We start from the raw sequence: 24,025 nt of genomic DNA, 5'->3' as shown, positions 1-24,025 counted from the left end.
ATTCTGTGTTAACTCTGATTAACATGGTTTTGTCCTCCTTGTAAATCTCACTGCTCCCTTGATTAATTTCTAAACCTACTGACTTGCTAACTCTTAAAAATAATCTAATTTTCAAAAGTGTAGCTTATCAGACTCTATCAAAGTAATAAATCTGTTAAAGCAGAACCCAGGATGTATAACAAAATTAAAAAGCACTTTCATGTTCAGAAACTTTAGGGATCAGATTTCCATCAGTTAAATACAGACAGTTGGGATGACAACAGCGTATCTCATGATTTCCTTCATCTCTAGCAGTTACCCACGTATTGTTGGGGAAAGGAAGGAGATGCTTTTAACGAGCATGTTTCACGCCACAAGGCACAGATGGGACCGGTTCTAGAAGCAGTAAGTCCTCGAGCTTGGGCTCTGATCCCAGCTCCATCTGAGGATCCTCAGGCAAATTTTACCCTCTTATTGCCTCCTTTTCCTCACCTGTAAAATGGAGATACTGCTAGTATCTGTGCATTAAATTAGATATATACAGATTAAGTGTCCTGAACATTTAAACGTCAGTGAAAATTATTCCATAGTGTCTTATGCAAAAATGCAAACGTCCTCAAATCTTTCTCTAAATTAGAGTCTTTATTTGCTTCTCAAGTAGAATTGACCTGTGCTAATTTTGTTCCTTTTGTATACCATCAAGAGGCACACAGTCGCATGAATGAGCATGAGTTTTGAATTCTGGCAGACCAGAAACGGAGCCCAGGTTCAGCCAGTCATCTTAGGCCACTGGTTCAAACTTTCTAAGCCTGGCTACCCCTTCTGTGAAGGAGGAAAGCCACGACTTTCAGATGTTATTGAAAGGGACAGGATGTGCCCAGAGCCAGGCAGAGTGCCTGGAATACGGAAGGTTCACAATAAGGGCTGCTAGTGAGGTGTATCACAGGAGTGTGGCCTGAAACCCAGACAAGGCCAGAGCCGCCCACAGCACTTACTACCAGTACTGAGATGACAATGTCCTGTCTCCAATATCCTCACAAGCACTAACCCATGAGGCAGAAGCTACGTCCACTGTGCAGTCAGCACCCTTAGTCCCTGGGCTCTGAGGTGGTAAAGCCTGTGGTGTGCGCCTTCTGGAAAAGCTCCAAACTAAAACCATCACACACCCTCCTCTAGTTACTGTTTGCTCAGGTCTCAACTAACACAGGACCTGCTTTAGGAAAACCTCTGTCACCACTGCCCACCCCGCGTGGGCCTGCTCGTCCGGTCAGCCAGCCGCCTCACGGCTCCCATCAACAGCGGTAAGCACCTGATGGCTCCCGCGCCACCCTGGGTGTGCTCCTTCTGAGCAGGGGTGGCCTTTCTCTCCAATTGGTGCCCTGGGCCTGGCACCTAGGAGGGGCCAGTGTTAGCTGAATGCATACTGCCACTGCTGCCTGTTACTTAGTACCGTATATTCACATTTTACATAGGAGCAAATATCCCTTCCATATGGAGTGCCACTTACCTATTCTTGTACTTCTTACTAGACTGGCAAGTAAATGGGAGAAAGAGTCATACATCACCAATACTACATAGCATAAATATGGCATAGGGTTACTAGGGAAAAACCTTACCAGCAGAGAAACAGCGTGTTACATGAGTTCTCTATTGCTACTTGAACAAATCGCCACAAACCCAGGCTCTTAAGCAATATGCATCCATTCTCTTTCAATTCTAGAGGTCAGAAGTTATATGCCAAGGTGTTGGCTGGGCAGCCTTCTTCTGGAGGCTCCAGGGAAGATTCTGATTCCTTGCTCTTTCCGGCTTCTACAATTTGCCTACATCTCTTGGCCTGTGGCCCTTTTTTCCATTTTCAAAGCCAGTAGCTTTGGGTTATCATTTTTTGAGATGGAGTCTCACTCTGTCACCCAGGCTGGAGTGTAGTGGCACGATCTCGGCTCACTAGCAACCTCTGCCTCCTGGGTTCAAGCAATTGTCCTGTCTCAGCCTCCTGAGTAGCTGGGACTACAGGCACACGCTACCATGCCTGGCTAATTTTTTTATTTTTAGTAGAGATGGGGTTTCACCATATTGGTCAGGCTGGTCTCAAACTCTTGATCTCAAGTGATCATAGGGTTATTTTTATAAGAACCCTCGTGATTTACACTGAACCCACTTAGATAATCCAGAATAATCCTCTCATCTGCAAAGTTCCTTTTGCCAGATGCTAAGGATATGGACATCTCTGTGTGGAGGACATGACGGTGCCGACCACTCCTGACATATGTGAGCCCCGAAGCTTGCATCCCACCAGAAAGTGTGCTCCGTTCAAGTAGAGCTGCACTAGCCACCTAAGAGAACACACTCCGACAGAAGTGTGACGCTCTACACGTTTATGAGGAAAGAGGGACAGGGCACCTTGAGACGACTGTGTGGTTGGCTGAAGTTCCTGGGGGAAGAGGACAGGAAACTCCAAAGCTCAGCCTCTGCTAAGGCCTCTTCCTTCTGCTGAGCTAACTGCCTGCTAAGAAAATGGGGAGGAAATGGGCCTCCAGATGTGTCCGACTCACCGGTCTTTTGGCCCCAAGACACAAGACTGAGGAAAGGGCACCTAAGCGATGATCGATTCATGTTTTCTGAATTGGTGTCTGCGTTTCTGCTTATTCCTTTGCATCCTATAGTTATTTCTTCATCTAGTTACAAGTATTCTTTTCTTGGGAGCTGGATGGGCTCGGGCTTCCAATAGAAGGAAGTGATGTTGTTTAGAGGCCTTTCTTCCAAGTCCTCTTCCTTCTCATATGAAATATCAATAAGCTGTAATATGGCACATGGCTGGAGAACCAGAAGCACAAGGATTCAGTGAGAAAGGCAGAGGATAGGCTCTATGTGAAAATCCTAAGCAGAAATGAAATAATATTGAGAGAACGTTCACTGCCTGCCTAGTAGGACTCTAAGTGCTCTCTACACATTCTCTTTAATCCTTCAAACTACTCAGTGAAGTAGCTAATATGAGTGCACTGGCCCACATTTCTGATAGGAAGTATAAATAGTGAAGCAGATGAGAGGCCTGGCTTTAGTCATACTAAGGACAGCCCCACAGCAACACTTCTGAGATACACTGATAATTCCATATAAATAAATGAGAAAAAGCAAGGTTTTTCTGCATAGTTATTAAAATGACTATCAAGATCAACAGTCCCACCAAATAGATTATATCCACTTGACTCGCCACTGCATCTCACAGGCGCAATGGGGTTATTTTGAGTTTCCCTACAGAGGCCATTCCAGAAAAGCTGGCCGCAAGTTATGCAGAGACATTTCACATTACCCGCCTTGCAGTTCTAAGCCACGTGGAGACTTTGTAATTGTGACCTGTAGGGGGCACATCGCTGAGTATGCTCTGAACACACACATGCGTACACACTTGATGCGCTCACATTAGAACACGTTGCAAAATGTGTTTTAATGAGGAACAGTTGGTCTGGTTCTGCTCAAATAAAAGATATCCCTGTAAGAGAGTTGCCACCTGTCTTCCCATCTTGTGGTGCAGCTTCTAAATGAGTTCTTCTGTCCCGACACCTGCGGGTGTTGCCAGGGCCCTGAAATCGCATTCCACATGCCAGCTCCCTTCCTCAAATTGACAAGACAACCCAGTCCCTGTGCTTCATGTTACTACCAGATACCAGGACATTCAGGGGATTAAGGGGGCCAAGCTATCTTTCTCCTTTATTCTTCTAGACATTCCCCAAATTGGGAGCTCTTTAATATCATATAAGTAGGCATACCCAATTATCTCCAAACCAAAAATGTTTGTTAGCATTTTATCTTGAAGTCAGTGAAGATAATGTTGTATGTATAGTCCATCAGCATTATAGGTACAATGGAATGTAACAGGATCAACAAATTGAAGTTGGAATTAACCGTTCCTTTCCATTTCTTCTGGAAGAACATTTACACTGTAAGACCTCTGTCACACAGTCACACAATTAGAGCACAATACTGTCAGCCTTTCTGTTTCACTTCTGGGAGATTCTACATCAGACATTATTCATGTGAAATTTTTGCCTTAGCCCTTTCACTACAAATGTGTAATTGCTATCAGGTCATTACAATTATGAAGAAAAAATTGAAACTTGAACACACACATACACACAAACTCTCTAATCTTAATATCACAGATGGGGTTTTTTAAAATCTTATTTTGGGGATAGCAGTGTAAACACAAGGCTTTGCTAATAAGGCTGAACATAAATTATTAAACTATCTACTGTAGGATCAAATGCATTTCAGATTATATTCCGAACAATTCTGCCTTGACGTCCACCAAAGGCACAGATCTGATATGCCCCTGCACGATCTCAGCAATCCCTCTCTTTCAGAATGCCCAAGAACCGTGCCAAATGAAAGAGATAATCATATCAAAACCCAGAGCTTGGCATCTGCCCATCACCTAATTATTACTCTCTGTAAGCGCACATTTCATCTGATTCAAGAGATGTGAAACCAGCTCTTAAGCTCTGAACTTATTTTAATGGCTTCAAAACATTTCTAATGTGTAAATTTTTCTCATGGCTCAGAGGCACTGTTAGAGCTTGAAGAAAAAATTCTTTGATAGCTCACATCTCAAGATAAATCAGAGTTTAGAACAGGCTTTGCCCCCGACCCCCACACCAAGCCTTGAACATATGGGCTCTGTAGAAAATCTACTGAAACCAAAGATGTGACCGAGGCAAGGAAATGATCTGAAAGCATCCATTATGCAGTACAGTTTACTATCAGGAAAGAATCTCCACAGTGGCTGGGCATGGTGGCTCACACCTGTAATCCCAGCATTTTGGGAGGCCAAGGAGGGAGGATTGCTAGAGCCCAGGAGTTCTATGTAACCTGGGCAACAGGGCAAAACCCCCTATCTACAAAAAAATACAAATATCAACTGGGCATTGTGGCATGCGCTTGTAGTCCCAGCTACTAAGGAGGCTGAAGTAGGAGGATCACTTGAGCCCAAGAGGGGAAGGCTGCAGTGAGCTGCGAACACACCACTGTACTCCAGCCTGAGTGACAGAGAAAGACCTTGTCTCCAAAAAAAATTCTCATTTTGAATACAAAATTATAGGCTATCTCACAATTACTTTTTATTTTTATTTTTTGAGATGGAGTCTTGCTCTGTTGCTCAGGCTGGAGTGTAGTGGCGCGATCTCGGCTCACTGCAACCTCCACCTCCCGAGTTCAAATGATTCACCTGCCTCAGCCTCCCGAGTAGCTAGGATTACAGGTATGTGCCAGCACGCCCAGCTAATTTTTGTATTTTTAGTAGAGATGGGGTTTCACCATGTTGGCTGGGCTGGTCTTGAACTCCTGACCTCAAGTGATCCACCCGCCTCAGCTTCCCAAAGTGCTGGGAAATACAGGCGTGAGCCACCGCTCCTGGCCCACAATTACATTTTAATCTCTCCAATATAAACTTCAGGAAGCACCTCCTAAGGCTGCATCGTCCTGATAAGGAATAAGCAAAGGTTGCCCCTCAGGCTTTGTAATGCCGTCTCTACACTCCAGCTGTGGGCTTCTATCTGAATACCTTCATCTTTAGCATAGTACCAAATATTCATTCCAGTGAGCTTATAATACTTTCCTAATTTTTGGCTTGTTACATTTACCAAAATAAGGAGAGGGTGTAGGGCAGAAGAAACAGATCTAGAATTAATAATACAATATAGAAACCTTTGCCAACAGTGGTGCACAGTCATTTGTCTATACATAACTTCTCCAGTTCCACAAAGTAAGCTCTGCCAAGAAGGTACGCTATCAGAATCTGGCACCTTAGCTGGACATGTGTCTACTGCTTCCTAATTGCTGTTCAAATTTTGTTCTCCAAAGAGAGGTACACCGAGAAGGTTCTCTTTGTAACTATACACAAGGAAAACCCAAGTTATGTACTGGGTCAAAGTTTGGAAATTTGGAAATTACTCTAGAACTTGCCATGTGAGTCTCTTTTGCTAACTAAAAATCAGCCTAAGATAGATGAAAAAGTACACATGTGCTTGTGTGCACACACACACACCAACACACAAGCTCTGACATAAAAAAGCAACCACGAGGCACACTTAGAACAAGGAAGTCTGTAATCACAGCATTCATGACAGCAGTAGAAACGTGAATGCATCTATTCCTAATTAGTGGCTGGAGATAAGCCTCAGTATGAACAGAAGCTGCCCCACAGGTGTGGCAAAGCTGAAGAAAGAAAAAGCGAATTGGGTCAGGATGCTTTACCGATGATGATGTCCTTTCCATAATCTCTCAAACCACACCCAAAACCATTCTCATTCCATGCAGCACCCACAGGAAGCACTGAGCTAGAATGTTGATGAACATAACAATTGGGTGTATTAAACTTCATCTTTAAGTCATCAATTCAACTCAGGATAATTGTTCTAAGGGTTTCCTTCCAACTAGGTACCCATGAAAGCATGTTGGCAGATGTTTGGTTTGTATTTTAAATGAAAAAGGAGCCATGTGTGATGTTAGCTGTTACGACAATACAACCTTCTCATCCTGTTCTAAGTATCATTTTCAATGACACTGGAAATACAGAGTTAGCATCACTGAGCTCTATGAACTGCATAAAACAAACAAAGGAGATGGCAGGTGCTTTACTCTGTCTCAAAGAATCTCGTAATGGTAATCTAATATGTGAAATGTTTCCTGCATATCACCATGATAGTTTTGTTGCTTGGAAAATGCAGATAAACCAGTTAGGGAAAATTACACAGTATATACAGTTGTCCTCCATATCTGTGGGTTCCACATTTATAAGTTCAGCTCACCACAAACAGAAAACACTCAGGGGGGAAAATTCCACAAACTTCTCAAAAGCAAAACTTGAATTCACCACACACTGACTATTATGTTGAATCCATGCATATGAAGTGATGTACAGGCATTGTATTAGATATCAAAAGTCATCTAGAGATAATAGAACATATAGGAAAGTGCATATAGTTTATATGCAAAACTATGTCATTTTATGTAACTTGAGCATCCGTGAATTTTGGTATCCACGGAGGTCCTGGAACCAATCCCCCACAGATACCGAGCATGACTGTACTTGCTATAATTAACTAAACTGAACCCAACCATCTGAAGAAAGATCACATCTCTACGTATTTTCCTATCACTCCCAAAGTTCTATTATGCCTTCTTCCAAAAATCTGTTCCAAGACATGCCCATTCTTTCTATTTTGAATATAGATTTTAAAAGTAAAAAATAATGATGCTATGGAAAGTCACTTAAAATACCTAGGAAGACATTAATATTACAAGACTTAATTACTTATGTTACTATAAAAGTATGGTCGGCAGCCCTGAAGATGATCCCCAGTGATCCTCGCCTCCTGGTATTCACACCCTTATGGAATACCTTCCCCTTGACTGTGGTCTGAATGTACTCACTTGCTTCTAATGCTCAGCATAAATCAGGGATGTCACTTCTAAAATTAGGTTACAAAGTACTGTAGCTTCCATCTCTCTCTCTCTGCTTGCTTGCTTGCTCTGAGGGAAGCCAGCTGCCATGCTGTGGGCTGCCCTAAACAGAAGCCCACAGGAGAAAGAATGGAGGGAAGCCTCTGACCAACAGCCAGCCAAGGACTAAGACCTTCACGCAGCAACCCATGAGAAACTGAATTCTGCCATCACCACATAAGTGAGCTTAGAAGCAGATCCTCCCTGTTTGGGCCTTCAGCTGAGACCACATCCCTGGCTGCCGTCCTCAGTGCAGCTGAAGGGCAGCACTGTGCCACAGGCACCCAGAAAAGCTGCACCTAGATTTCTGACCCACAGATACTGTGAGGTAATACATGTTTGCTGTTTTAAGCTGCTAAGTTTTGTGTAATTTGTTACACAGCAACAGATAACTAATACAAAAAGCTGCCAAGTAGAGGGCTGGACACCAGTTCACACATATGTAGAAGTTTGATTCATAACAAAGGCATTGAAGACCAATAGGAAAGATGGACTTCCAATAAAGTTTTCTGGAACAACTGGTTATACACACACAAAACAATGAAATTTAACCCCTACCTACCATGTTTAAAAATCAATTTCAGGTATATTAAATATTTACCCGGCAAAGGAAAAACTACAAAAATTTTGGGACAATATGGGAGGAAAACCTTTCTAACCGCAAGGTAGGGAGGACATACTTCTTAAATCACAAAAATATACCAAGTTCTAAACAAAAGCATTAGAGAGGTTAAGACAAGCTGCAAACTGGGAGGAGATACTTGCTTCACATACAGTTGACTCTAGACTACATAAAGAAATCACAACTGGGCACAGTGGCTCTTGCTTGTGGTCCCAGCACTTCGGGAGGCCAAAGTAGGAGAACTGCTGGAGGTGAGGAGTTTGACACCAACCTGGGAAACACAGCGAGTTCCCGTCTCTTCAAAAACGGTGGCTCATGTCTATAATCCCAGCACTTTGGGAGGCCAAGGCAGGTGGATCACGAGGACAAGAGATTAAGACCATCCTGGCCAACATGGTGAAACCCTGTCTCTACTAAAAAATACAAAAATTAGCTGGGCGTGGTGGCACACGCCTGTAGTCCCAGCTACTCGGGAGGCTGAGGCAAGAGAATTGCTTAAACCAGGGAGGTGGAGGTTGCAGTGAGACGAGATTGCACCACTGCACTCCAGCTTAGTGCCTGGCAACAGAGCAAGACTCTGTCTCAAAAAAGAAGAAAAAAAATACAAAAATATCAACTTACATACACCAGGTTGGAAAAAGTAAAAAAATCGAACAGTATCAAGTATGGGTGACAATGTGGAGGATCCAGAACACTTTGACACTGCTGCTGGTAATGGCAGAAATTAACATAGCCACTTTGGGAGACGGTAGGGGGAAGCTGTGCACTCCGGCCAAACCAGCAATGCCACTCCTAGTTACAGCACCCAGACTAGAGAAACGACTGCAGATAAGTGCCCATCCCAAGTCCCCATCATGGCTGATGTGATGTAAGTTAGAAGCTCTAGAAGGATTTAGGATAGAGCTGGGGGTTGGGGAAGGGTTGGTCAAAGGTAGAAAAAGTGGCCCAGGATGAGAGGCTCAAGACCTGTGGGTGGGCTTCTGCAAACATTAACTTTCCAAGCCGTCTCCCTAAGAACCTCTTTCTTTTCTTAGATGGGCCCCAGTCACTAACCTCCCTCTTCTCCACCAGCTCTTCTCCTCTACCATCTCTCAATTCCTGAGGCATTCCCCACCCATCTGCCCCACCTTTCTTAAAATGATTGGTCAATGTGGAAAATAGATGGGATATAAGCAGCCACTCGGTTGCTAATACACATTTATTATTATTGTTTTTTCTGGAGACAGGGTCTTTCTCTGTGGCCCAGGCTATAGTGCAGTGGTGCAACTATAGCTCACTTGCAGCCTTGAACTCCTGGGCTCAAGTGATCCTCCCACCTTGGCCTCCCAAAGTGCTGGGAATACAGGAGTGAGCCACCAAGCCCAGCCTGCCAATACACACCTCATTTTTTACATGGATTCTATGGGATAAGATCAGTCCGATAAATTTCCAGATTGTTTCCAATTGGTGCTGTAACAAATTACCACAAATTGCATGGCTTAAAACAATACAAATTTATCATTTTTTAGTTCTGGAACTCAGAAGTCAGATAGGTCTCAATGGACTAAAACCAAGCACGGTGTGGACTCCTTCTAGAGCTGTAGGAGAGAATCCATTTCCTTGCCTTTTCTGGCTTGCAACCCTGGCTCACAGCCCCCTTCTGTCTTCGAAGTCAGCATTCCTATCACTGACCTATGATTCTCCTGCCTTCCGCTTTTCAGGACCGTTGTGATTACACTGGTCCCCTCTGGATAATCAAGTATACCCTCCTTATTTTAAGGGCAGCTGATTAGCAAATTTAATTACATATGCAACCCTAATTCTCTGTGTCATATAATCTAACATATTCATAGGTTCCAGGGTTTAGGACATGATCACCTTTGTAGGGTGGGGAGGGGGGAATGATTCTGCCTACCACAGGTCCCCAGGGTGATAATGTTGAGTTGTTGGGTACAAATGCACCTCAGAGAAAAACACTGGCTATCTAGAACACTTCACATTTCCTCATAGAAAAGACTATGATGAGGTCCCTTAGCTTCAGTTAATGTTTAGATTTCAGATTCTTTTTACTAGATCCAGTCCTTCCAGCTCTACAACTCACTATCTAAAAACAAGACATTGAGTTGTAGAGCTGAAAGGATTCGATCTCAGGTTTCAACTGAATGTAATTTCTTCTGGGGACATAGAAAAGAAGGAGGAACGCTGTGCAGATCACAGGCAAAAACACCAAGATTTCATAGGATGTGGTAAACAGAATACACTGATGTTCCCAATTCCTTGTATCTCCTTGTATCTGTATCTTCTTGTCACGTAACTTTGTAGTGTGTCCCTGGTCTTGGCCATGTGACTGACTTGGCCAACAGGATGCTATGAAATATCATGCCTGCAGAGCCTTGAAAAGCACGTGTGCAAGTCTGTTTAATGTTCCTCTGCCTTTACCATGAGAACGTGCTCAGGCCAGCCTTTTGAAGGATGAGGCATGTGGAGCAGAGCTGATTCACCCACAGAGTCCCGGCTGAGGCCATCTAGATCCACCAAATGCCTGCTGAAGCTCCAGACATGTTAGGAAGCCCCATTGAGCTTAGAAGAGCTGCTGGGCTGCCTTACAGTGCACTGCAGATGTGTGAGTGAGCCAGGCTGAGATCAGCTGAGCCCCACTGCAGTTCTGTGGTTGGTTGTCATGGGGCATTCATAGTGGCAGAAGATAACCCATATCTAGGATAACCAGCTTTTTGGTCCTGCAGTCCTTTTCAGTAAGGGGTATACATATATCTCCAGAACAAATTCATTCATTCATTCCCTCATTCATCCAACAGATGTTTACTGAGTATTTGCTCCCTGCCAGGCCCTATGCTAGTCATTAAGGACACAGAAGTGAATGAGGGGAAGTGCCCCAGCATTCATGGGGCTTCCATTCTAGTAACTAGAGACAAAAGAAACACATAAATATTAAATATGTCTGGTGGTAGAATGTGCCACGGAGGAAAAGAGAGTAAGACTAGGAAGTGCTAGGTTGTGCTGGATGGCGGGGGCTTGGGATTTGATAGAGGACTGCCCAGGATGACCTCACTGATAAGCTGGTGGTCCAGCAGACACCTGAAGGAAGTAGAAGGCAGACATGTCACATGGGCATCTAAGGGATGGGCATTCCAATCAGAGGGACCAGCAGGTAGAAGGGCCCTCCTGAGGGAGCAGATCTCGTGTGCTCATGTTCAGTGAGCAGCATGGAGGCCAGCGTTCTCGAGGGGAGAGAGGTCGAGGCAGGGGGCTTGAGGCTGTTGTAAGGTCTTTAGCTTTCACGCTGAACATGCTAGGAAACCTTAGACGATTTTTATGACAATTTTATATGGTTTTATATATATATATATATATACACACACATATATATAACATAATATTTACCATTTGAATAATTTTTAAGTACACAATTCAATGGCATTAATTCTATTTACCATGTTGTACAACCATTACCACTATTTCCAAAACGTTATCACCCCACACAGAAACTGTAACCTTAAGAAGGAACTGTCCATCTCCACCCCTAGCCCCTGATAAGTTCTAACTTACTTTGTCTCTGTGAATTTGCCTATTCTCAATATTTTACCTAAGTGGGATCATGCAGTATTTGCCTTTTTTTTTTTGGCATCTGTATTAATGGGGAACCATCAATGTGGAGAGGGTTTTCAGACAATTTCTACTACAGAGAGTTTCATAGATATGGTCGGATTAGAACTGGACTTTGAAGGTGAAAAGAACTCAATCAGGCAAATAAAGAAGGAAATTTTTCTCACTGTGAAAGGAACCAAAGTGAAGTGACAGAATGCAGACTCAGATATCCATAAGCAGCTGTGGGCAGCTGGAAAGCACAGGGCAATAATCTTTAGTATAAAGAATGGGACCTCTGGATTTTGAAGTCAAATAGGATTTATACCTAACACATTAAAAACAAGCACATGTATTTGTCCCAGAAAGGTTAGGCTGTGCTTTGGTGACAAATTAACCCTGAAATCTCAGGGCTAACGTAACCAAGGTTTATTTCTTGCTCACTCTGAGTGTCTAAGATGTACCATTTAGTGTGTAGTTTAGAGTGAGGTAATTGTGTGCTCCACACAGTCACTCAGGGACCCAAGTGACTTGCTTCACACAATGTTCTCTGCCCATCCCTTAGATGCCCATGTGACATGTCTGCCTTCTACTTCCTTCAGGTGTCTGCTGGACCACCAGCTTATCAGTGAGGTCATCCTGGGCAGTCCTCTATCAAATCCCAAGCCCCCGCCATCCAGCACAACCTAGCACTTCCTAGTCTTACTCTCTTTTCCTCCGTGGCACATTCTACCACCAGACATATTTAATATTTATGTGTTTCTTTTGTCTCTAGTTACTAGAATGGAAGCCCCATGACTGACTTGGCCAACAGGATGCTATGAAATATCATGCCTGCAGAGCCTTGAAAAGCACGTGTGCAAGTCTGTTTAATGTTCCTCTGCCTTTACCATGAGAACGTGCTCAGGCCAGCCTTTTGAAGGATGAGGCATGTGGAGCAGAGCTGATTCACCCACAGAGTCCCGGCTGAGGCCATCTAGATCCACCAAATGCCTGCTGAAGCTCCAGACATGTTAGGAAGCCCCATTGAGCTTAGAAGAGCTGCTGGGCTGCCTTACAGTGCACTGCAGATGTGTGAGTGAGCCAGGCTGAGATCAGCTGAGCCCCACTGCAGTTCTGTGGTTGGTTGTCATGGGGCATTCATAGTGGCAGAAGATAACCCATATCTAGGATAACCAGCTTTTTGGTCCTGCAGTCCTTTTCAGTAAGGGGTATATACATATATCTCCAGAACAAATTCATTCATTCATTCCCTCATTCATCCAACAGATGTTTACTGAGTATTTGCTCCCTGCCAGGCCCTATGCTAGTCATTAAGGACACAGAAGTGAATTCCTTGAGGGCAGGATTATATATTCGACTTCTATATCCCAAGCAGTGCTTGACACAGTGCTGGACCCACTTTTGGAATTTATAGGATGACCATATAATGTATCATCCACACTAGGATACTTTGAGGAGTGGAAAAGGGGCATATTATTAATTCTATTACAACAGGTAGAAAGCAGGACTGACACAGGCAGTCCTGACGCAGACAGATATTATTATCAAGGCACAATTAGGCCCTTGATGCATACAGTGTCATACTCATCAGTGATCCCTGTTGACTGAGTAAAAAGGTAAAGACATGTGAAGGGGAAAGTGCAGTGAAAACGTGAGTGCTGACGCGTGGTCCTGGACACCTGGTTCAAATCATCACAGGAGAGAATCATCTTCTGGAGCCTCCCTAGTCCCATCCTGCAGGGATAGATGGTTGGGCTGAGATGACCTTTCAGGTTCTGCTGCTGCTGAAATACAGCTCTGGTTCTCCTAAGGAAGCTTTTTCCATTTGATGCTTTCATGATAAAGAATACCTCTTGCTCTTAAGAGATTCATTTGGCAAAAAATCATCCATAAAACTTTAACCACAAGAGCAATGAAGTCTCACAGGTGAGCTGGCATACCTACACAAGACACCTCCCTCAGCCAGTCCCTCCCTACCAGGGTCACAACTGATAAGCAGTATTACCAGCGGAACAGCCAGACCAAAAACTCCTCAAAGACCAAGCCCATATTCATCATTCCTATCTCTAAGACTTCATCCAGGTCCTGGATAATAAACACCGCAACATATTATAAGAGGCCAGGTGCTACCTGCATGATGTATCTGTGAGTAATTCAGGCGCTGGGGCCTGGCTCTTCTCCCTAGCGCTCAGCTAGGGAAGGCAGTCCAGTCTTTGTCCCAGGCTCACTGCTCCTTCTGTCTCCTATGTTGAACGTGGGCAAAGGATGGAGAGGTGGGGAAAATGCCTACTCAGTCCCATCTTATGATGCCTCTAGGTGGGTGTGCACAGCTGTGTAAAGAACTTCATTGTCTTCTAGCTGCCCTAGGTCAGGCGAGAAAAATAAACTGAAGTAACACGAGTCAAAGGCCTCAATAACAAGCACATAGTAGAGGCTCACTAAATGGCAGCTATTATTATTATCAAGGCACAGTTAGTCCCCTGATGCATGCAATTTCCCTCATGATGCTCCAGCTACAACCCTCAGGAGGAAGAGAATTATCATCAGTGATTGCACAGTGATGCAAGTGAAATGAAAGCTAATTGTTTAGCATCAGCTCACTCTGAGGATACTTTGGATGCTACTCAAATTGGTACACGGAAGGTACTGTAAACACACTAAACGCAGTTTGAATTGACAGTCATACTAGTTCAGCTGCAATGGCCAATAAAATATAGCTCAGCAGCACAGAATAAAAGCTATGCATCTAGACTGAAACTCAAATATGTCCTAACCACTCTTTAAAAGAAACTAACGGGATACAAAATGAAAGAGAAGACATGCGTAAAATATTAAATGTACCATGGTTTTGTTTGTGACATGAACTTAGCATATGGACAATGGATAATTAAGTCTTACATAAAGTTTAATAAAAAGGAACTGAAAAAACTCCTTGGGATTGGAGCCAATATCTTGGGGGTGGAAGGAAAAATAGGAAGAAACACACCCTCATTTGCTTCTAGCATGGTTAGCTGATCTGTCTGAAATTAGACCCACTTTCAAGTGTTTTAACTTAATTATTAAGCCATTTCTTAACCTCATGAATGTACTTTTCATGTGCTTTCAAATTTGGCCTTGAACTAATAGACCCTTTCACTTCAGTGGTTCTGGAAATGAAACTCAGATGGAGAGGAAAGCATTTTAACTATGTTTTGCCAAGGGTCAAAGCTCTGAACATATAGTATAGTTTGTACATAAAACTCAGTACACCTGAATATCCTGCTGGCCCTTGTCTGGTAATGAAGCAAACCATGCCACCCTTTAAAACTTCTGCTTCCTTTCCAAGCGCAGTTGGCTGTGTCGGTGCTGAGCTAACTGCTCAAGTGAATCCGCTCTTAGGATCAAAGTCTCAGGAGATGAGAAACAGGTGGCACTTAGACACCCCAGGGCAGCCTGCTCTTAACTTGTAAGAAAGAGAATGGTAAGTCCAGGCATCCATTCTAGAATATTCCTCAAAAAAAAAAAAAAAAAAAAAGACATGAGGAGTAAGGGGAAGAACTGTGTGGTAAGAATAGCCAACACTATGGGAGTATTACTGGAATCTTTCTGTTAATTTGTCATTCTGGTGGAGTCATCTGGTCAGTTGGTCTGGTTTCATCCACCAGTGTCAGAAATCTATGGCTGATGAATATAACTTTTGAAATGACAAAATATTGTGCAACTTTTACTTCACGGATTAAAGTAAAATAACGCCTTGGCATGCATCGCAAATTAATAACGAAAATAGTAGCCAATACTTATTGACTGTTAAGCCATTTCCATGTATATCCTATGAAGCAGGTGCTACTATCACCCGTTTACAGAGGGAGAACTGAGGTGGAGGGACATTGAGTAACTGGCCCAAGGTCATATTTTTTGGTAATAGTAGAATCAAGATTCAAACCTGGGTAATCAGAATCCAGATTCATTTTCTTAATTGCTACAGTATAATGTACCATGCAATCCATGAATACAAAACTTTTTTTTTTCAGACAAGGTTTCATTCTTTCACCCAAGCTGGGCTGCAGCAGCTTCCTGCAGCCTCGACCCTTGAAGCCAAGTGATCCTTCCATCTCAGTCTGCCAAGTAGTTGGGACTACAGGTGTGCACCATCACACTCGACTAATTTTTAAAATTTTTATAGAGACGAAGTCTCTCTATGGTGTGAGGCTGTTTTTAAATTCCTGGGCTCGAGTAGTCCTCCTGCCTTGGCCTCTCGAAGTGCTGGGATTACAGGCGTGAACCACTGCACTGAGCTGCGAAGTACCTTAAAGAAAAGGTACTAAAAACAATATTAAAGTAGGCCAAGTGTGGTGTCTCAGGCCTCTAATCCCTGCACTTTGGGAGGCTGAGGCAGGTGGATCACTTCAGGCCAGGAGTTCAAGACCAGCGTGGCCAAGATGGTAAAACCCTGTCTCTACTAAGCATACAAAAATTAGCTAGTTGTGGTGGCGCATGCATGCAGTCCCAGCTACTCAGGAGGCTGACACACCAGAATCACTTGAACCAAGGAGACGAAGGTTGCAGTGAGCCGAGATCATACCACTGAACTGCAGCCTGGGTGACAGAGTAAGATTCTGTCTCAAAAAAAAAAAGAGAAAAAAAAGAAAAGCAAAAGAAATCAAAATAAAAGCCAGGAAACCACCGCTTTTTAAAGCTATGCTTATTAAATTCTGTCTTTATAATATTTAACATACCTACTATGCACTGTGTACTTTGTCCACATGATTTAATTTAATACTCTGCAAATCAGTGTTAGCTGCATTATACAAATGAAATCGCTGTGAGTCAAGAAAGTTGTACTTGATCATAGGAACTGTCACTGTAATTTGGACCCAAACCTGACAGACTCCAAATCCCTTAGAGCCTTCATGACGCTACTCTACTTCTTTCTTTAAAGCAATTTTTACTACTAAGGATGAATTCAATAAGAAAAAACTTTGCAATAAAACTATTCATAAGTTTAAAATTAGAAGAGAAAATGTTCCTTTCTGTCTTCTACCAGGCAAAGAACAGTTTTGACTTCTTAAGAATTGATCTTAGAAATGGTAAGATTCAAGTGATTTGTTATAACATAGGCCAGACAAGAAGAAAGAACATTAGTAGTAAGACTAGTTACCCTTTATTAAAACGGACAGCAGTAATGTTCACATTCTCTCATATTCCTGAGAGGCTTAGATCTCTAATGCCATTTTTAACTGAACCCACAGAGAAGATAATTAAGACTGTCCATTTTCTCATTTTTCGCCTCTCTCTCTTTTACTTATATTATATCCAGTGTAAGCTTACTCTGGTGCACAAAAAGACACTAGTGTCCAGAAGTTATCAAATAGGACTCCTGCAATTAAAATGGGCAAGGCATTATGGACCTGGGCTTCAAAATACAGGCTTGACCCACACCCATTAGGATGGCTACTCTCAAAAGAAAAGAAAAAAATAAATAAAAGAAATGTTGGTGCGAATGTGGAGAAACTGGAACCCTTATGCTCTATGGGTGGAAATGTAAAATGGCAGAGTATGGCAGCTCCTCAAAAAACTAAAAACAGAGGTACCATACAATCCAGCAATCCCATTTCTGGACAAATGCCCAAAAGAATGGAAAGCAGGGATTTGAAGAGATCGCTGTGTACCCATGTTCATAGCAAACATTATTCATAACAGCCAAAAGGTAGAAGCAACCTAAATGTCCACCAATGGAGAAATGAATAAATGAAACGTGGCATCCACACATAATGGAATGGTATGTAGCCTTCAAAGGGAGGAAAATTCTGACACGTGCTATAACACGGATGAACCCTGAGGACATGATGCTAAGTGAAATAAGCAAGTCACAAAAGACAAACACTGGTGACTGAACGATGCCGCTTGTATGAGGTACCTAACGTTCTTAACACGACTAACTATACATTTACCAATGAGTAAGACAGCAAATTTTACGTTATGTATATTTTGCCACAATTAAAAAGCAAAAACAAAAACAAAAATACAGGCTTGAAAATTGGTAAGAATGGGATATAAATCCTGGCTTCCCTTTTCTACATTCAAAGTCTGTGACTCCACATAAGCTATTTATTGAATTACTGATGCTCAGACTCCTTATCTGTGGAATGGGGATGATAACAGTGTCTTCCTCTCAGGGTTATGAGGATGATGTGAGTGCACACACGTCACATATTTAGCACGGTATTTGGCCCATGATAAGCATGCCGTAAATGTTGACTTTGAGTCATGGCAGTAGGCCTGGAAGAGTCAGCCAAAGACAATTATAGGTAATGATTTTAAAATCTGACAATAACTGTGATTATGTTTGTAAAAGGTATCTTCATCTTTTAGAGGTATTTACTAGTATATTTCTAGATGAAATAAAGTGATAAAAGGGATTTTCTTCAAAATAATCAAGGTGGAGGGAAGAGGGGTAGATAAGAGCACAGATGACATAACATTGGCTGTGATTTGATGACTGCTCATGGGTAATAGGTATGTGGGATAATTATTATTCTCTCTACTTTTGTATATGCTTGAAAATGTTCACAACATTTTCATAAATAGATTTCCATAATAGAGTTAAAAAAATCCTTGATCCCAATCTTGGATGATGGCTTTCAGATAATTTTTCTAACTATTACATGTTCATGGATTTGGTATAGTGGACCCTAGGGCCTGTCTAGCCACAGGTTTTCTTCAGGTGGAGTAATTGAACAGCATAGCAATTTTTCCACAGAAGTCTTAATGGTATAAAAAGATCATCACAATCAGCAGCTTACCACAAAATTAGGCTGTGTGTGAGCACAAGATAAAAATATCAACGTTCTTAGCATCTTAAAACTGTGTTTTCCTCATTTCCTATTCTTCTGTCCCTTTCACTAAAAACACACACATAACTTTCACTCATTCCCACCATTTTGATAACACCCATCTAGTCTGTTGTACTTCTCATCACTTTCATAAAAAGTGATCAAGTGATTAGCCAGGTGTGGTGGTGCATGCGTGTGACCACAGCTACTCGGGAGGCTGAGGCAGGAGAATCGCTTGAACCCAGGAGGTGAGGGTTGCAGTGAGATTGTGCCACTGCATTCCAGCCTGGGTGACAAGCAAAACTCTGTTTCAAAGAAAAAAAAAAAGAGGTCAAGTGAGATAAAATAAGTCCAAAGCATGGTATATTTTGCTTTAGATGCCAAGGAGACCAAAATGGAGTACTGCTTCAGGCCAGGAGTTCACGACGAACTTGGGCAACAAAGTGAGATCCTGTCTCTACAAAAAAGAAAAAATATCAGCCAGGGCTGAGTATGGTGGCTCATGTCTGCAATTCCAGCACTTTGGGAGGCTGAGGTGGGCAGATCACCTGAGGTCAGGAGTTCGAGACCAGCCTGGCCAACATGGTGAAACCCTGTCTCTACTAAAAATAAAAAATTAGCTGGGCGTGGTGGCTTGTGCCTATAATTCCAGCCACTCAGGAGGCTGAGGCATGAACCCGGGAGGTAGAGGCTGTAGTGAGTGGAGATTGAGCGCCATTGCACTCCAGCCTGGGCAAAAGAGTGAGACTTGGTCTCAAAAAAAAAAAAAAAAGTTAGCCAGGATGGTGGTGCGTGCCTACAGTCCCAGCTACTCACGAGGTTGATGTGGGAGGATCACTTGAGACCGGGAGGCAGAGGTTGCAATGAACTATGATCACACCATTGCACTCTAGGCTGGGTGACAGAGGGAGACCCTCTCACAAAAAACAATAAACAAAACCCCAAAACCAACAAAAGCCTTACTGTTTCTCTGAATGTAAATATCCAAATCAATATTCCAACCCACTAGCCTCATGCTACAAGACTATTTCTAGAGGCTCTGGCGGACCAGCAACCAACTGCCTTCCTCATCTTATGTGGGACTTTTGGCCCATTCTGGTTCAGAGTTGGGCTGGTGGTAGAACTGATGATACCATTTTCTAGGTTAGAAGAAAGGATGGGAGAGGAGAAAGGGGACCCCAGAGAATTTAAATGGGGCCGCCCTTTTAGATAGTAACACTACAGTCAAGGAACAAATAGAGGGGCACTGCATTTCCTTATTTACGTGTCATCCATGGTGATGTTTTAGAATACTACCCTTTCCAAGAGGCAAACATGAAGGAATTCACCCAGGCAGAGTCTTTAAAATCGTAATTTCCCCACCACTGCTACTTACTGAGAAACACTTTTCACTGTGGCAATCTAAAATTAACCTTTAAAGCATACTATGTGGAAAAACAAAAAAAATAAAAAAAATAAGCGGACCTCTTAAAACAATTTTCAAAGTATTGGCTAACATATAAAAAGCCAAATCTCTAGCAGTATCATTTAAATGCCAGATTAACTGCTTCTTCCTGGCCACCCGTCCTATCTCCAAAGTATGATTTCTTTTCATAAACAGCAAAAATGAGTGGTTATGTTGATCAAGTTTTAGACTTATCTCCTGATTGTGCAGGCTGTACATTTGGTAGGATTTTGACAAACGCTACTCCACAGCATTCCACTATGGATTAGCCACGCGTGCAGAGCCTTCGTGGGCACCTGTCAAGCACATCCGAGCTATCACTCGTATCAGACACGAGAGTCCAGTACCACGATCAGTGAGAACACGGACAACAGTATCGTCTCTGTTGCTGTTGCCAAAGTGAAGCTGTGCCCCCTTTATTTTAACCAACATGTCCTTGCAATTTGTTTTGAGGGAGAAAATAATACACAGATTAAAACAATTTTGGAGTTACATGGCCAGATAAATATCAGTTATTTTTTTTCCCATATGTTAAATCATTGCTATATGCTTTTTTTCAGGCGCTTAACAATTGTGTTGGAGAAAGGACATCAAATGATGCTTAGAAATGTGATACACATTTTCATTTCACACTCCATCAGCTTTTACAACTGTAGCTCAATGAAATGTAAGAGAGAGCTTGGCAAACAGCCATATTTACCAAGGTATAAAATAGGGGTCAGGTTACTTTTTTATAGAAAGAAAAAAACATGTTTAATTTTCACTCTACATGACTAAAGCAGATATCCAGCTAACACCCTTCTGAAAGCCACCATAACTGCATATATGATACGGTTTAGTGCCTGTTCAGCCGTGGGTTTTTACTAGAGTATAAACAGCTTTGTAAAGCAAGAAAACACTCCTTTCCTCATCCCCTTCCACTCCGGATCTACTGACATAGAAACATACTGTATCCGAGCATCTTTTGGTGTCAACGTTTTTACCGGCAAATAATGGCTTTCACTCTCTGCTTCTAACCTGGAAGCAGAAACAGCTTATTTCCTTTCCAGCCAGAGAAGCAAAGCTATCGGCATCAGCAAAAACACATCTTTCTAATTCCGATTTCAATCTGTCAGAAAGGATTAAGGCCTCATGCATACACAAGAAGGGACTATACATGATGACAGAAACATGGTCTGGAATCGCTGTGCCTCCACGGCTGCTGTTTTATGAGCAGGGCAGACAGGAGAGCATCTTTTACTTACCTTCGTCAAACCTGAGACTTCTCCCTTTGCAAGCGGTTTGCTGATGGAAGGCGTGTACACTCTGGCATCTGATACTGGCCGCCCTTTCATAAAATGTTTGCCTGATTCATAGATGTCCACTTCAACCATTTTCCCCATGAATGCAGCGTTCTTTGGCACTAAAACCTTAAACACATTTTTTCAGAGGCTTAATTTTTGAAAATAAACATTTTACTTTAGAACAGTTTCAGATTTATAAAAATTATAGCAAAGATACTATGGAGAGCTCCTGTACACCCAGCTCCCAGGTTCCTCATTATTACCATCTTACATTAGTATGGTACATTTGCCACAATTAACGAGCCCAAATTGATATATTATTAATGCTATTAACTGAAGGCATACTTGATTCTCCAGGTTTCCTCGTTGTCCCTCACTGTCATTTTTTCTATTCTGGGATCCCCTCCAAAGCAGGCTGTATCTTCTAGCTGCTGAGGGGTCTGGGGAGCCTGCAGGAAGGAAAGGTACTTCTGGAAGGGCTCCCGGGCCCCTGGACAGTGCTCTTCTAGTCAAGATGCACCTAGTGTTGGGAGGCACGTGGAAGGCAGGCCTGGGAAATCCCCAGCAATCAGCCAGCCGCTTTTGAACAGGCCTTTGATAGTTTGCTCTTGCCTATTCCATGCAATGAGGAAGACCGAGACAAGACTGATGAAAGCCTTATATTTTTAATACTTTCCAAGTGAGCTGTCAGAGGAAGGGTTTGACAAGACACTTCAAATACATGCCTGCGTGTTTGTGTTCATGCATGCGTGTGTGCTGCGTGCTGTGTTTTGGCGGAGAAGGAGGAATATTTAAAAGAACCTTCCAATAACCCGGAATACTGCCGTTTGGCGCTAAATGACTCCTGTAACTAATGGCTGCCACTCATCTCCCTTGCTCTGTTAGAAAAAGCATGTGTTTGTGAGTCCTGGGACTCTACCTCCATGAAGAACCAGTAGGCTGAAGGGTACTTTGGCTTGTTCACAGCAAACTGTCAGACTGTCTCTTTCCACTAGAGATTCCTGATGAAAGCACTTGTTTACCTCGAGCAAACGCTTCCCTTCCTCTGGGACCTACAGGTAGCTTGTGTGCATGATGTCTCCCTCACATTTCTATTTCAACACTGGAGCTGCTTGCCAGTCTTTTCAAGTCGGAATCCAAAATAAATAGACCGATTCTAATCCAGTAATGCTTGGATATCTAGATATAATCTTCACCTCTGGAACTCATCTTATTTAGAAAGAAATAATTCCTATAAAATCTTTTATATGCTTAGTTGTCAAGAGAGAAAAGTCAGATGAGAGCCAGGAGTTCCACGTCCAATCTCTCTGAGAGGCAAAATCGAATCTTGGTCTGAGTTTGATTTTTATGACCACTGAGTTCACTGCTTCATCAAAGTATAAGAAAAAGGTCACCTGGGTGGGGAATTACTTATGGCAGGCAAAACGAACTAAAAGAGCTTTAGTGTTGGGATATAAAAAGCCCTTTTAAATCAGTTTTTATAAAATAAGAAAATCTCTAGACCAAACTAACCCTGGGAGACCTGGTCCTATTCTGGGGGAAAATAACTCTCCTTGATCTGCGGCCTTGATCTGAATGAGGGGCTCAGTGTGTTCCCCTCCTCCCATTTTAATAATTGGGAAAGGCCTGACTGCTTTAAATTGGAGGAAGCAGCTAACGAGGCATGCTACTGCCTTTAAAATGAAGGGAAAAAAAGTTCCCTGCTGAGGCAAAACCCAGATGGCAAAAGAAAGGAGAGAGAAGAGGCGACCAAAATGTAATCAGGCTCCTCCCCAGGGCTAAGCAGAAGGTTGGCCTCAATGGGAAAATGGCCCTCTGGAGTATATTAATGAGATGGGAAATGGGGAAGAGACGCAGCCCAGACGTGGAGGGCTGGGAGCCCTTCCTCAACCAGAGTCTCCATGCTACTGAACACAGCATGCTTAGTCTGAGCTTTGAAAAGCTCCCCTATTTCCTGGGGACCCACTGCCTAGTCTGAGATGATTCTCTGGGGAATGTCAATGTTGGGGGCCTCTCCAGCTCCTCCTTTCCTGCCTTCTCACACAGGCAGCCTGCTTCCTCTGCCCGTCCCTCATTCGACTTGCCCAGTTGCCTTTCAGGGTCTTCTCAAGCTCTGATCCCAGCCAGTACCCATAGCAAACATTTTTACCTCTTATCTGATGAGAAAGAAGCAAAAAAGGAGGAAGCTCCACTTAATTTTAATACAATCCAGAAAGATCAATGAACATCTCCGTACCCCCATGGGAGTCTCCCACACAGGCTCTCATGAGATGGGCAAGGAGGGCATATCCCATCTCTTCCTTGACCTTGGCCCTTGCCAGGGACCATGCCCCTGAAAGAGGCACTCTGTTTCCCTCAGTCACTTTGAATTGCTCTCTCACCTGGAGGAGAAGAAACCCCGATGCCAAAACAGAAGTCAGGCTCCTTTGAGGGGCAAAGGCAGGCCAGCTTCGATGGGCAGGGAAGGAAGGCTAGCAAGCGGGGTGTGCCTTGGGATGGCCCCCAAAGCTCCCACAGTGAAGCTGCTTGGATCCTCACACTGGTCCACACAGTCGTTTATACAATTTGAGCTGAGTCCAAGGAAAAGACTCTTTTCCCTCTGCTCCCAGCATTTTTATCAAGGTAGAAGTTAAAAAAACAAATACTAAAACTAAATAAAACTGGAAAACCAACCAACCAACCTATTAAAAAAACTGTACGGGTGATGTGCCGGTGAGAGGAAATCCCTGCCCTTTCATGCTGCTGTCGCCCATGCAGACATCCTTCCTGTCGTCTGAGCAGGACTTTCCCCACTGCTTTGCCA

General features: G+C 43.0%; 1 protein-coding gene across 2 annotated transcripts in view; it reads right to left on the bottom strand.

Moving 5' to 3' along the window:
• CDKAL1 (CDK5 regulatory subunit associated protein 1 like 1) overlaps positions 1-24,025 on the bottom strand; it is a 716,352-nt gene that overhangs the window by 14,192 nt on the left and 678,135 nt on the right. For both annotated transcript variants that reach the window (XM_064363032.1, XM_064363031.1), the window contains one exon: positions 21,184-21,348. In XM_064363032.1, the coding sequence (XP_064219102.1) occupies positions 21,184-21,348 (165 nt within the window). The remainder of the gene's footprint in view (positions 1-21,183; positions 21,349-24,025) is intronic.

This window comes from Aotus nancymaae, unplaced genomic scaffold (assembly GCF_030222135.1).
Source record: "Aotus nancymaae isolate 86718 unplaced genomic scaffold, 86718_ANA_hifiasm-v0.15.2.pri h1tg000051l, whole genome shotgun sequence".
In the NCBI taxonomy this organism is placed as follows: domain Eukaryota; kingdom Metazoa; phylum Chordata; class Mammalia; order Primates; family Aotidae; genus Aotus; species Aotus nancymaae.
Note: the sequence above shows the minus strand (reverse complement) of the source record. Positions and strands in the feature narration are given on the sequence as shown.